At 41.1% G+C, this 15,050-nt stretch overlaps 2 protein-coding genes across 2 annotated transcripts; both read right to left on the bottom strand.

Annotated features, from left to right (window-relative positions):
- Positions 1 to 2,744: 2,744 nt before the first annotated feature.
- Positions 2,745 to 4,204, bottom strand: LOC308080497 (uncharacterized protein; the record flags this gene model as incomplete). Its single annotated transcript, XM_080422393.1, has 2 exons — positions 2,745 to 3,005; positions 3,470 to 4,204. The coding sequence occupies 2 exons, from the start codon at positions 4,202 to 4,204 to the stop codon at positions 2,745 to 2,747; spliced, it is 996 nt and encodes a 331-aa protein (XP_080278519.1).
- A 927-nt stretch (positions 4,205 to 5,131) lies between these two features.
- LOC308080496 (beta-1,3-galactosyltransferase 1-like) lies at positions 5,132 to 6,220 on the bottom strand (the record flags this gene model as incomplete). The annotated part of the gene is made up of 1 exon (XM_080422392.1): positions 5,132 to 6,220. The coding sequence occupies one exon, from the start codon at positions 6,218 to 6,220 to the stop codon at positions 5,132 to 5,134; it is 1,089 nt and encodes a 362-aa protein (XP_080278518.1).
- Between the last annotated feature and the right edge of the window lie 8,830 nt (positions 6,221 to 15,050).

The following is a 15,050-nucleotide window of genomic DNA, read 5'->3' as shown; positions in this document are numbered from 1 at the left end:
ACAGATGATCTCCTTAGTCATGTGATCAAGACGGATGTGTTTGATTTTTCATATTCCATCCTGATTGGCTAAGATTGACATCTAAAGTTTGCAGTAGTGGCTTGTTTTGAACAAAATGCCGCAAATCATGAACGCAGCGTCCGATTGCGGTCAAACTTTGCACACACATTCACACCATGTTGAGGAGCTAATGCCACCCTTTTAACATTGGCCTGTTATAGCGCCACCACCAGGTCTAATTTAGCAAAACAATTTTTTTTGAACAAAATGCCTCAAATCATCACTATTTTGCTTGATTCACTGCCTTTTTGTTTTGGCCATTACATTAATGCCATTATTTTTTGCCATTATTTTAATGCCATTATTTTAAATGGTTTTAATGTTGTTTTTGCCCCTCTTTTTGCGTTAATGTTAACGTATTACTGCTTTTCTGTAAAGCACGTCTTCTGCTATTTTGTTTTTTGTTTTCTGCTCTGTAAAGCACTTTGAGCTGCATTCATGTCATGAAAGGTGCTATATAAAGTTTATTATTATTATTATTATTGTGACTTAGTTCTTGTAGTCAAAAAGAGCCAATAATTAATGCAATACAGGTACTGAAGATAAATGCACGGGCGTAAAGGAAAGGCACGATGCTGGCACGGGATTGGGAAGAAAAAAAAAAACGTTGTTGATTGGTGCTGCCAGGGGTTTGGTGCCCGGGCCCCCTGGAGCTTCAGGCCCCCAGGCTGCTGCCCCGTGAGCTTGTGCGTTCGTTAATCCAGGCCTGACCGCCTGTCACTGTCCAGTTTAGGACTGCAACCATCCATTACTTCCTTAGCGAGATTATTCTAACATGACTTTGTCCATGAATCGAATACTTGAGAAAGGTAAGTTTAAAAAAAAATATATATATATAATGATATCTCAACAAATCCATTAACCACTTACGGTGTCATGCTAAAATAGTGAAAATTGCAGATCTACAATGTCACAACGGAACGCATTGTAAGCTTGAAGATTGGCTATTTTCACTATTGGATTTTTTTCTTTCTACTTTTCACCTATAATACCCAAAATAGGGATTGATTAATCAATTGTATTTTTAAATCAAATTACCGATTATCAATTATGTTTTATAATTGATGAAATCGATTAGTTTGATTAACAGTTGCAACCCTATAGTCCATTGCTGTGGAAACGGCAATATGTCGCGGCTCGGCGCCTGGGTGTGGACTTGTCCACTTCTTTATCATTGCAAGCTTCGATTTTAGGATTATGTCGCAAGTGGGTTGCACAACGCCTTGCAACCAGTGTTGTGCTAGTTACTGAAAACCAGTAACTAGTTACCAGTACTAGTTACTTCATGTAAAAGTAACTCAGTTACTTTACTAGTTACTTACACCAAAAAGTAATGCGTTACTGTGAAAAGTAACTTTTTAGTTACTTTAAAAAAAAAAAGGCTCCCATTAATGCCCTTATAGCCTTCATTTCAGTACCGTTATTGCATTGGAGAATAATACAATCTGTTGATCAACTTGACATGCATTTGCATCACTGAACTCTGCTGCTAAGAAATGTGGTCTATACAAACACAAACACAAAGATATGTTTCAAAGTGCCAATTTATTTCAGGCCAGAACAAACTGACATAACTGTTTAGTTGCCTGCAATCTACAGGTCATAGTTGGGTATAGTCTGCCACAATGAACACACAACATATCTGTAAACCTGTTATGGGGGATCTGAACACACTCAACAATATACAACATTCCCAAGATCAAGGAGGGGCGGACACACACACACACACACACACACACACACACACACACACACACACACACACACACACACACACACACACACACACACACACACACACAGTGAGGTAGAATGGGCACCACAACTACTGTTGTGTTTAGCCCCAAAACATTCCTTCATATCTCAAATCTAGCAAGCAATGAACAAAAAGGTATCCTGAAATAAATAACTGCAAACAAAAACAATCTGAATATGTTATTCAGAATCAGAATCAACTTGGAAGAATTAATGTACTTTCACTCAGCACCAAATGCTGGTATAGACAACTGAACCATAAATGCATTAAAACAAAAAACATCAGCTCCTCAAAAATGAAATCTACGAGCAATACCACAAAATAAGAGTTGTATGCCGGCTTTTCTGAAACTAATGGAGAGCAAGCTGAATATATTATTCAGAATCAAAGTGCAAAATTAAAGTGATTTTTCAGCACTATATAGAGGCAACTGCTGTTGTAGTGCAACAAAATAAGTACAAAAACAAGTCAGTGTTTTTCCTTTAGTTCAGTATGAAGTCCAGCAAGCATAAAATAACAAAAAATTGTGGAATATAACAGAAATGTACGTGCTGTTGTGTCACTCACTGTGACACACACACACAATATTATGTGGGCCTAGTTAATCAAAACAAAAAGTCAACAAAAAGTGCTTATTGGCAAAGACCTGAATTAATGTTTGAGCAGAGGTTTAGTCTTTGAACCAGTGGTTGTACCTCATGAGAAGCAGCTTCTCAAACCTTTGGTGAGACAGCCTGTTCCTCTTTGGAGAAAGTACCAGACTTCCCAGACTGAAGAGTCTCTCAACTGGTGCACTGGATGGGGTAGCTGCATTTAGCTTCAGACAAATTTCCTTTATTGTGGAACATTTTTGGAGAATCTCAATGCCTGTTTCGGCTGTTTTCAAGTAGGCCATTACCTCAGTTTCCACCGTGCTGAAGGTTTCATCCTAATCCTCAAAGCAAAAGAAGTCCTGCTCTTTGTCTTTGGAGGAGCCTGAGTCTGGTGGAGTTGTCGGAGACACAGGATTCGTGGCTGGTTGCTGCACAGGGCCAGGGACAACCTTGTGACACTCTGCTGCCAGGATTCCCTTGATCATCTCTTTCTTCCTCTGGTCTCTCACCCACCGTAACTTGAACTTGGGAAGTGTGACGGCTGCCAGCATTGCATCGTTGCTGACCAAGACGGATGCAAATCGTTTTTTGATAGCCTGTAAAACATACACACAGTGACACAGACATTAGAATAAGTGAGATTCCCTTTTATTTATTCATTTTATTTGTGTAAATTTCCATGAAAGCTGCACACCACCAGATTTTTAACTATAGTTATGAGAATCATTTAAACTAAAACTAAAGCTTTATTTAGTCAAAAATAAAAAAAAATTGGCTAAATAATATAAAATATTATTTAGCCAAACATATATTACTCTGCAGTAGAGTTTATAAATATCAGAATGCATTGAAAATTTCATCCATTTTCTTAGTGCTCTCTCTCAGCTAACAATATTAATGACATCTATTCTATAGTTAAAATAAACTTCTCCTTTAGTAAACAATTATACCATGTGTTCTGTAATAAAAATGACTGGTATTCACTGATTAAATGCAGTATTTCTGTACAGTGAAGAGGGAAAACCAGATAATTACAAAGGTGTTGATGAATGTTTCTTACCTCCACTATAGCATCAGGTAGGCCAGTTGCCACAGTCACACTGTCTTTTATCTCCAGGGTCTTTGACATTAACGTTTCTAGAGTGGGCAGGAGGGTGCCAAAGTAACAGTTCTCCTCTCCTTGCAGGATGTCCAGAGCAACTGTGAGTGGCTTCATTATGGCACAATATTCTTTCAGAAAATGAAGTTCCCTGTCGCTAATACATTTTAGCCCTAAAGCATCAGAGATGGTACTCAGGTCAGCCATAGGTATTGCAACAATTCTTGCCACAGCATCGTAAAATGAATTCCATCTTGTAGTGCATGGCACAAGCAGCTTTTTGGTGATCACGTCGCTCACTGTGTCTGAAGCTGCTGTGGACCTGCTTGCCTTATTCCACAGTGCTGTGCACTTAGCTGTAGAGCTTCTGTAGATTCCTTTAGTACCAGGATTTGAAAGGATCCACTTCAGCACGTCAGCGCATGAAATTAAGTTTAGTGTGTGAGATGCACATCTTTGGTGCGGAGGTAAACCAATCTCTTCATCTGCGGCGGTGTCGAGCACGTCTGCAACATCAGTGAAGATAACCTCCTCTTCATCGTCATCATCGTCAGCGTCAGAGAGCGATTCCGGTTGATACATGGCAAAGGCTTTCACAAAGTTAGAGCCGTTATCAGTAACCGTGGAGGTAACTTTTGTTGACACTCCATACAAAGAGTGAATGTGGTCAATCTCACTAGCAATGACATCGTACATGTGCCTACCCTTCATCCTTTTACAAGCCAGTGCTGCTTTCTGGCGTTGTAAAGTGGTGGGGTTTATCCAGTGAGATGTTATGCCTTCTGTTATGGACAGACCAAATGTCTGCGGTGGTCGAGATGTAGTCCAGCCCCTCAAATGTTTTCTTTAGCTCGCTTTCCATGTTTGTGTATTCTTTCTCCAGGTAGTTGGAAAAAGTTTTCCGTCCCATTTGTCGTGTGGCGCCCGGACATGGTATCATGCTTACTAGCTGCCTGAAAGCGGGTGACTCCACTGTAGAAATAGCCTGCATGTTTTCCGCAACATACCGTGCAATGGCTTTATCAACTTTTCCCTGGCTTACAGTCCCACTCCCTCGGTTAAAATCCAGCCGCTGTTGCTTAGGTGGAGGTGGAGTGGCGTCGGATGAGTCTGGGTCTGTAGTAGTACTACTAGTCTTAGCTACTAGCTTCGTCGCAGCATGTTTTTTTCTCCAAGTGTTTAAACAGATTTGAATTGCTGTTGTGGGAAGTAGATAAGATCTTTGACCCGCCAGGACACAACTTACATTTAACTAAAACGTTCTTTTCTTTTTGCTCAACAAAAGTAAAGTAGTGAGAATATCTCCAGGCGGAGAAACACTTCGGCGCCGCCATGACAGTCTTGTTAGTAAACACAAACACGCCCACAGGCACAGTGCGTCTCCAAATGTGTAAAGTAAATAAGTACATTTACTCAAGTACTGTACTTAAGTACAATTCTCAGTCTCTGTTTGATCGCGGTATAAATAATATATACATATTATATAAAAAATAACGGAAAAATAACGTAGTAACGCACCATGTAGTAACGGTAACTGAGTTACTGAATTAAAAAAAGAATGCGTTAGAGTACTAGTTACTGCAAAAAGTAACGGCGTTACAGTAACGTGTTACTAGTAACGCGTTAGTCCCAACACTGCTTGCAACGCCTACAACCTAAATACAACAGATTCCTGCTTGGGAATGGGAGGTAGGTGAGTGGGATACCCAGGTGTTTCATGAGGAGCCCTACATAAACATCCTCCAGGTAAACAGCGTCAACGTGCCTGGAGGCTTCCAGGAACTTTCTTGGCAGGTCTAAGGAAAAAACGTAGCCCGGTCCCACTGCAAACGGTGGGTAATGTGACTCAGCGAAAGCATCACAAGGTAGGAACCATTTTGAATCCTTGTCTCTTATAACTTTACCCCGAGGTACCACAAGTCCAGTCATATAGCTGTCCTTCGGAGCACTCAACAGCATGTCGACCAAGTTGTGGACGTTAAGGAACATGTCTGTATCGATCTTCATTGCGTAAGAGGCCATGGGGCAGCGAGAGTCCAGCCATTCCATCATGACCATCGTTTTGATTGTCAGGTTATTGTAGGTGTCCACGAAGTCGCTCTGCAGCAGGTCCCGGTGTTCTCTGCTCTCCTCCAGGACTTGCCATTCGACCTCTTCTGCCCTCTCTCCCGTCGGCAGTCCCATCAGGAAAAACAAGCTCACCCGTTGGCCCAACACAGGGCTTTGGGTGTCACCTCCCCACATCCTGCGAATGGTGTCACGACTGGCCCTGTCGCCGGGATGCACCGGGACGATCACAACCACGAGAGGCTCCCGTTGTTGACATTGTTCTGGCTCGTCCACGATGAAGTGGTATTCATGCGGATACTTAACAAAGTATGGTGGTCCTGGAGAGACATGTCCTAGGCTGGCTGCAGACATCTGGCATTCATTGACAGGCTCCTGTTGTTGACTTTGTTCTGGCTCGCTCACGAGGATGAAGCGGTGTTCATGCGGATAGAACCGACGACTGGGACAGTTTCTCCAGGACGGTGGTCCTGGAGAAACATGTTCTCTCATGGTTGATGAGGCGTTGGAGCGTAGGCTGGCTCCAGACACCTGGCGTTCATCGACATTCAGCAGAATCCATCCTATCACCAGCAGAATGAAAGAGGCTGCAAAGGCCAGGCCCATGAGGCACCTCATGGGCCTGGCCTTTGCAGCCTCTTTCATTCTTTCAATGAGGCACCTCATGGGCCTCATTTTCTCTCTCTTCTCAAATGTCAAGCTCTCTCCTCTTCTTTATCTCTCTTTTCTAGCAGGATTCACTCTTTTGCTGAAAACATCCACTGAGACAGTACTTTTGGGCCGAGCAGTGTTTTATAGTGTGAGCAGAGTTCTGGTCCGGCGTCACATAACAAACACAAACCGTTACCAAAGGTGCTCCATGATACAATCAGAATCATTCCTTATTTGGAAGCACAGTGTTTCTCCAAACACTGAGTCGGGACAATTTTTATGGGTCGCAAGTAAATATCCATTTTTATACTTCCTATACTATTTTTGTATTATTTCAAAAGATGTTCAAAAACAAAACATAACAATATTGTTCATACATCAAACTATCTAAAATAATTGTCTCCGCCAGGCCGAAAGGCATGTCGAGAGAGTATGTTTTGCACCCTGTCTGTCCGTGTGTCCGTCCTTCTGTCTGTGACCAGCTGATCTCCGGCACCGTTGGCCCGGTCACTGCGAAACTTTTCACACACACTTTTTCAGATTGGCCTGTTATAGCGCCACCAGGAGGCAGATTTGTGCAAAACACATTTTTTGATACTACTCCTACAGATTTTGTCCAAACATCACAGAAAATGGTACACAGTATCTCTATAGTCATGTGATCAACACAGATTTGTCCGATTTCCCATATTCCATCCTGGTTGCCTAAGATTGTCTTCCACATTTTCAAGAATGGTTTGTTTTGAACAAAATGCCTCAAATCATGAACGCAGCATGCAATTTCAGTGACATTTTGCACGCATATTCCCACTAGGGCGAGGAAGAAATGCCACCCTTTTCACATTGGCCTGTTATAGCGCCACCAGCAGGTCTAATTTAGCAAAACACGTTTTTGGAACAAATGCCTCAAATCATGAATGCAGTGTCATATTGCCGTGAAGGCCTTAGAAGAAATGGCACCCTTTTCACATTGGCCTATTATAGCGCCACCAGGAGGCCACAATAACCTACCTGACCTGGCGGAGACCCGTGCTCCGGGGAGCACTTTTTCTAGTTTTGATGTGAGATTTTCCCCCAATCAATCAATCAATCAATCAATCAATCAATCAATCAATCAATAACTGGCAAAACATATGCTGCTGTATGTCTTCTGTGTATTTCTCAGCTAAATGCTGACATAGGTCAAGGTGTCAAATGCACATTTTATAGTACTGCTGCATGTACTGAAGTTCTGCACTAAAGTACTGCATGAAATACTCTGATAGTGGGTAGGCCTACTGCACTATATGTTTAGTAAATAATTACAGTTCACAATTGTTCAATTAGTTGTCAAATTGTTTGGGCATCATGGCTTCAAAATAAATCCCTTAACATTTGTAATTATTATTCCTCTATCAGAAACAGAATAAGTGCCAAGACTTTTGCATACATACTTTAAATAACCTAGAAGCAACTTCATGGTGTTCAGTCAGCATTTCTCGCTGACTGCCAGCGGCAAGTTAGCTCTCAAGTTATTTCCATCAAGCAGCACAGTGATTTCAATGATAAGCGCTAGTACAGCAAACAAGCAATATTGTTTGGTACAAATACAAATATTGGAACTTTTCCCCCCTCCTGGAGGCTAATTGCTCAGCTGAGATATTCAGACAAGTTATATTTGCCTTAGTTTTTTCTTAAGAAAAGTATTTTTTGTTTCATAAGAAAAGCTTTCATCTCATTTAAGATAAGCTAATTTGTTTTCAGTTTCAAAATAATCAAGAAAGATATTATTCAACAAAGTACATCTTTATATAATTAATAAATAATTTGACTGTCTGCAATGTGGTCTGACACCCCGTCCATGGGTGGCAGTGGCTCAGGGGCAGTGGTGGAAATGTTTTACTTAAGTAAAAGTATCAATACTGCAATTTAGAAGTACTCTGTTACAAGTAAACGTCCGGAATTCAACATTTACTTGAGTAAAAGTACAAAAGTATTGATATCAAAATGTACTTAAAGGACCAAAAGTAAAAGTACTAAAATGTTTGAAAATAGCAGATCTACAAGCTCACAACGCGTCACGATGCGACGCGTTGTGAACATGGTTCTCGGTTCGATACCCGGCTCCTTCTGGCTGCGTGTCAAAGCGTCCTGGAGCGAGACACTAGTCCCTAACTGTTCCCGGTGTGCAGATTGGAACCTTGCTTGGTTTCACATATGTTGTGTGGATCTGTGTGTGAATGGGTGAATGTGAAATGCATTATAAAGCACTTAAAGCAAAACAAATGCAGTCCATTTACTATTTACCAATTTATAGTCCAAATAATTTGTCATTGGACTGAAATCTCATGTATCTGATGGCCCATTATCTCAAAGTATAATTCCCATTCCTCTGAAAATGTTGTTTTATTACAGTCTAATTTCCAAATATAGACCCTAAGGAAGGATATTAGACATACATATACAAACAAACACTGGAAACACTTGTATGGCTATAATCACATAAATACATTCCATGGCTGGTTAAACTGTAAACACTTTCACTCTGTAATCACTCCAAATGGTTATTCAGTAACAAATTACCAGACATGGCTTCCTTTCCAGAATTACCCTCATCTTTTCTTCTATTTTAAAAGAAATAAGGAGTCCGTGCTGAAGAACTAGTGTTTTAATATAAAACATTGATCCAATAAACCCACGTCATCAGCCAGGGTTCTAACTTATGTATCTGTTTCTGTTTAACTTCTGTATCAGTACTATTTTTGCAATTTTTGAATTGGAATCCTGATTTTCTTTTTGCTATTTTTGAATTTGAATCCTGAAAAGTGTCATTTATTTAATTTCAAATGCATTTAGTCATACTTATGTTTTGACTTTATGAACTTAAATACAAATACATTGGACATAAAAAAGACAATAGAATTGTAATACTAGTCATTAAGCTACTAATATAGACTGAAGTCATTAAAGCGGCTCATGTTTGCATGTTTGGAATTTTAACTGAAATCAGTAATATATCAGTGTTCTGATATTAACCTGCGGGCCGGAAGGTGGGGGCCGCCAGTTGCCCATGTGTGGTGTATATGAACTGACCCATCAGTTTTTGGCAGACAATAGCTTTTTGGTGTGTGCAGTCCTGTCCATGGTGCTGAATCAGAATCTGTGTGCGTGCGCGCGTGTGTGCGTGTGTGTGCATGTGCATGTGTGTGTGTGTGTGCGCACAGACACGTGTGTACGTACAGTACACGCACACTTTCTCTCTCTGATCTTTTTTCTCTCTCGCTGCCTCATTCCCCCTAATGGAGCCAATTAAATCAATCAATTGAGGAGGATTCATGTTGGTGCAGGCTTTCTGTAAACGTTATACACACACACGCGCACACGCACGCACGCATGCACGCACGCACCCACACATGCACGCACACACGCGCGCACACACATACTATAAAGACTTGAGCCATTTTCTACTAATTGTATACAAAGCAGTGGCTGTTATTCCTGTATTTATCACAATGGAAGCCAGGCAGCCCAGGGAGTTCCAGTGTCTCTCTCTCTCTCTCTCTCTCTCTCTCTCTCTCTCTCTCTCTCTCTCTCTCTCTCTCTCTCGAAGATGCTGGATTCAGTGAATATGTTGATTAATGCATTTAACAGCTTCTTATTTCTTCTAATTTGTTTGTGCAGGTGCAGCAGATGCACATACTGTAATAAAATGTGTTTATTAGTTAACCCATTAAGACCTGGAACGCATTTTGTGTCACTTTTTCATTTGAGCTAAAACAGCATTATTTTACACTTCGGCTATTCAAAAATAGCAGATCTACAAGCTCATAGCGCGGCACCGAGTGTCGCGCTATGAGCTTGTAGATCTGCTATTTTTGAATAATCGTGAAAATGTGTGCAAATCTTTGAATATATATATTTTTAAGCGTTTCAAACATTAACATTTGTAACTCAAATCTTTGCTTACGGGGGTCCCTGGAACAACATATTTTGAGATGGGGGTCCACGGCCAAATACATAATACATTTTTGGGTCCTTGACACGATAAAGTTTGAAAACCACTGACATAGCATCATTGTTAAAAAAACTGTTAGGATTTAGAAGACATTTTGTAGAATCGGAACCTCAGGCCTTAATGGGTTAATGCACCATCCCCCCCCACATTCACACGCACACACACTAACACACACACACACACACACACACACACACACACACACACACACAGATAGAGACCAGTAGTACAACTAGAGCAACGTTGAAGAGTGCGAGGCAGGTTTCAAAGTAAAGCAAAGAGAAGATGTTTCCCAAAGCACGGCTCAATTGACTGTGACAGGCCACTGAGGAGAAGGTAACGCAGTGTACCGCTGCACAGCTCAGAGGATTTAGGGCCTGTTTGTACTGTCACACAACGTGATTGATGTCGTGCGGGCTCTGAGAAGGCACTCGGCGCGTCCATTTCTATTTTCACAAAGAGTGATCTTTTTCTCCTTTTTTTCCTTCTTTGTCTTCTTTTTTCTACACTTTTTTCAGTGAAACTGTCACAAGATGCAAAAACACTATTCAGGGGGAAAAGTGGCCATTTCAATCCTCCGTGGTGAAGGAAAGATTACAGGAAGGAAGGACAAGCAAGCCGGCAATAAGTGGGCACTTTTTCTCTCTTCTATGAAGCATGTCACATATATAATATCTAATGACAGTATAAGTGTATATATCTCTCTCTTCAGGCCTGTGAGATGATATGTCACATACAGTATCTAATGTCTAATGCTCGCTATGTTGCGGAGATATGAAAAGGTCAAGTTGTCAATACAGACAGAGAGATTCAATCACTTCTGAAGAGCGTTTGGCTTACTATAAATGCATCTGTGTGTCCTTTGTTTCTCACCTCGTCATGATATTTAGTTATTTTACCTCAAGGGCTCTTCAGTAACCACTGAGAAACAACATTTGGCAGTTTCATAGTTCATTCATCATGTTTATCGTCAGGAATACGACTCCATTGTGTATAATCTCTGGCTGGCATTTGACTTTTCGACCACACATCACACTGAATAAAGATCTGGGTTATTAACCCATTTTTGGCGGGAACCCCTTTTTGTAACTATACCTTTCTGGACGGGAACCCCTTTTGGGGTTCCTGTTGCTATGTACAGTATATAGCAACATACATTTGTTGTAATTTTTACCAGGTTGCTTGCAGCCTGGTCTAGGAAGAGACTAGTCAACTGGTCAACACTTTCTCGACACTTTCTAAACACTTTCTAGCGACCTTTTCATCATTGGCTGTCCTTCAATCCTTTAAGCCAATGGGGAGACTTCCCCGAGACTTCACCATACTCTGAACGACGGGCGTCCTCCTATGCTATGGGATCAAGGCCCAGAACAAAAAAAAAAGTGTGGTCGTCGCCACCAAACAAACTATTTAAAAAAAAAAAAGTGTGGTCGTCACCACCAAACAAACTATTGACTTGACTCCTCATACACAGCGATGTGTTACCCCGTGAGCGAAAGGGTACAGGACCACGGGTCCATTTGGTTCCGTGTGGGGACGCTGGAGAGAGCAACCTGGTATTAATATGACTGCGTCATTATTTCTTGTTGAATAAATATTAGACGTTTTTCAGAAAACTTAGGTCTGGATTTAGAAGGCGTTTTTAGAATCGCCCTCAGGTCTTAATGGGTTAAGCTTGTATCCACAGCCTCAGAGGCTACGTATTTGGCCTCTGACGCCACTTAAAATAATATATCAATATAAATAGTATTACAGTCGGGTAAGATTAATGTTATTTACCTTTCCCACAGGGTAGTAGACCCCGAACAGTGTCCCCTGTAAAGGCAACATCATACAGAAAGCCCCATGAATCCTCTTCCTCCATCAGCAGCCTTTCAGACTGTATCCATCACACCGTGAACAATAATAATGTTCATGGATATTTTCATTACAATGTCTTCTGATCATAATTAACTCTTAACTGTACATTCTAACTCTGTGTGTGTGCGTGCGTGCGTGCGTGCGTGCGTGCGTGCGTGCGTGCGTGCGTGCGTGCGTGCGTGCGTGCGTGCGTGCGTGCGTGCGTGCGTGCGTGTGTGTGCATGCGTTAGTGCCTGCCTGCCTGCCTGCGTGTGTGTCTCGCTTTTCTACATGAACAGATTTTCTTTTCAGTGAGAAGGCAGGGGCCTTGAATCCATCCAGACAAAGATTAGAACGTGAGGGATACAAAAAGCAGTGGTGGAAAGTAACCAAGTACATTTACTTAAGTACTGTACTTATAAGTACAATTTTGAGGTATTTGTACTTTACTGGAGTATTTCCAATTTCCAATACTTTTACTTCTACTCCACTACATCTCAGAGGCAACATTTTTACTTTTACTCCACTACAATGATTTAAAAACTTTAGTTACTTTTCAGATATAAATTATTATATTTTAAAACATACAGTAACCACTTTAGCCCTATTTTATACATAGGCTATTTGAAAATAGCAGATCTACAAGCTCACAACGTGTCGCATTGCGACACGTTGTGAGCTTGTAGATGTGCTATTTTCAAATATTTTAGTACTTTTACTTTTGGTACTTTAAGTATATTTTGATACCAATACTTTTGTACCTTAACTCAAGTAAATTTTGAATTCCGGACTTTTGCTTGTATCAGAGTACTTCTACATTCCAGTGTTGATACTTTTACATAAGTAAAACATTTGAGTACTTTTTCCACCACTGACAAAAAGGCAAAGCACTCGCACTTGTTCTGTTGCCGTGGACACACTTTCCAACACACACTGCAGTGTGTGTACTTGTGTGCACATGCACGTACGCATGAGTGTTTTTTTCTTTTTCATCTATACTTGCATCATAAATCTGTTTGTGCAAACTGGACCGGCATGTTCTTTAGAAGAATTATCTCTGTGTGATAAACATATTCTCTTTTGATGGCAGGCCATGTTGTCGCTGCTCGCCGGGTGGGATGTATTTCCTATACCCCCCATACAGCGCATGCCTGCATGCATGTGCACATGGCAGAGGGATAGACAGATAATACAAAAAAATAATAATAATAACAACATTGTACTGCCATTAACCCATTAGGACCGGGAACACATCGTGTCATTTTAGATTTCTTTAGCTATTCAAAAATAGCAGATATACAAGCTCATAGCACGGCACAGAGTGCCGTGCTATGAGCTTGTATATCGTGATTTATTTTTGCAAATCTTTGAATATATGTATATTGTCTTAAAGCGAACAAAATATTTTGAGATGGGGGTCCGCGGGCAAATACATGAAAAAGTTTGAGAACCACTGATATTATACTGTAGCAGACGAAGTTTTTTTTTAAAACTGCTTGGATTTAGAAGACATTTGTAGAATCCCGCAGAAGCAAAGATTTGAGTTAAAATGGTTGCTTTAAAAATAGATAATAAATAATAATAAAAATTAGATTTTTATTTTTTCTTAATTTTTATCCCTCGATTTTGTAACCCTTTTTTCACCCGGTGCCAATTTGCTAAGTGATCCTGGGCACTACACTCCCCCCACCAGCCTAGGGAGGCCAGGGCCGAGCTCATGCCTCCTTCAATGCATGAGAGCCAACTGACCACCTTGTCACCTGACAGGGGGGAATTTCCCTGGTTGGACGTAGCGCGTGGAAGGAACACGTTATTCCAACCAGTTCCCTTCCCCTCCATCAGGTGCCCCGGCTGACTAGGGGGAGGCAGTATAGTGACCAGGATTACTACATGTTTTTGTGAGGGTATTAACTACCCTAGGAGACACGGGGAGAACATGCAAACTCCACACAGAGTAGTGGAGTTTTACAGAGTAGTAAAATTAGATTTTTCTAAAAAAAATTAAGCTCTACAAGCTCATAGCGCGGCACTGTCGCGCTACGAGCTTGTAGATCTGCTATTTTTTATTAGCCAAAGTTAAAAATGACACAAATTATCACCCCGTCTAAATGGGTTAAACATGTTCTACCAGAACATGTTCAAAGGCAGTACAATGTTGTTGATGTAAGGGAGGAAACTGCCAATTCAAATAAGATATGTGTAAGAACACGGTGCCAATTAATATTTTTTTAACTTTTCTGTCATTGTAAGGGTCATTCGGAAAACACACGCATTAGATCAGTCTTGCTTACTAACAGGCATAAAATAAACACAAAGGCATGAAAAACGGTCTGACTCACGACTCGACCTAACCTCGCGAAAGCGATGCATTTTTCATTCCCGGTTCGGCGCGGTCATTTATCAGCACGACCCTGATTCACTCACCCAGTTATATCACATTCACACACTCCTGCAACTTCAGCAGAACCACACTTTTCAAATCTTCCTCTCCGTTTCCCCCCGTTGGCGTTTTAGTCTGATGCACTATGAACACGAGGGGGTTTTCGGTTGCTCTTCGCTCGTGGGAGAATCATCACAACGCTAGCTTCTGAGAACGTTGTGAGGCTGGCTAGTTCACCCATATGTGCCAAGCAAGCAATCATTGTTTACTCTCCTTCTGCAAAATATGAACTTTCTTTCTTTTTTTTCTGTGCAGTTGTTTTTCTTTGTATTGTACCACCCCAGTTGTTTGATTTGACCAAATCTAGCCTTAAGCCATTAAGACCGGGAACGCATCTGTGTCATTTTAGAGTTCTTTGGCTATTCAAAAATAGCAGATATACAAGCTCATAGCGCTGCACCGAGTGCCGCGCTACGAGCTTGTAGATCTGCTATTTTGGAAAAATCTTGCAAATTTGTGCAAATCTTTGAACATGCATATTAAGCGAACATTTGTAACTCAAAACTTTGCTTCTGGGGGTCCCTGGAACAAAACATTTTCAGATGGGGGTC

The sequence above is a fragment of the Gymnoscopelus braueri genome, assembly GCF_963280865.1.
Source record: "Gymnoscopelus braueri genome assembly, chromosome: 24".
In the NCBI taxonomy this organism is placed as follows: Eukaryota; Metazoa; Chordata; class Actinopteri; order Myctophiformes; family Myctophidae; genus Gymnoscopelus; species Gymnoscopelus braueri.
This window is presented reverse-complemented; position numbering and strand designations above follow the sequence as displayed.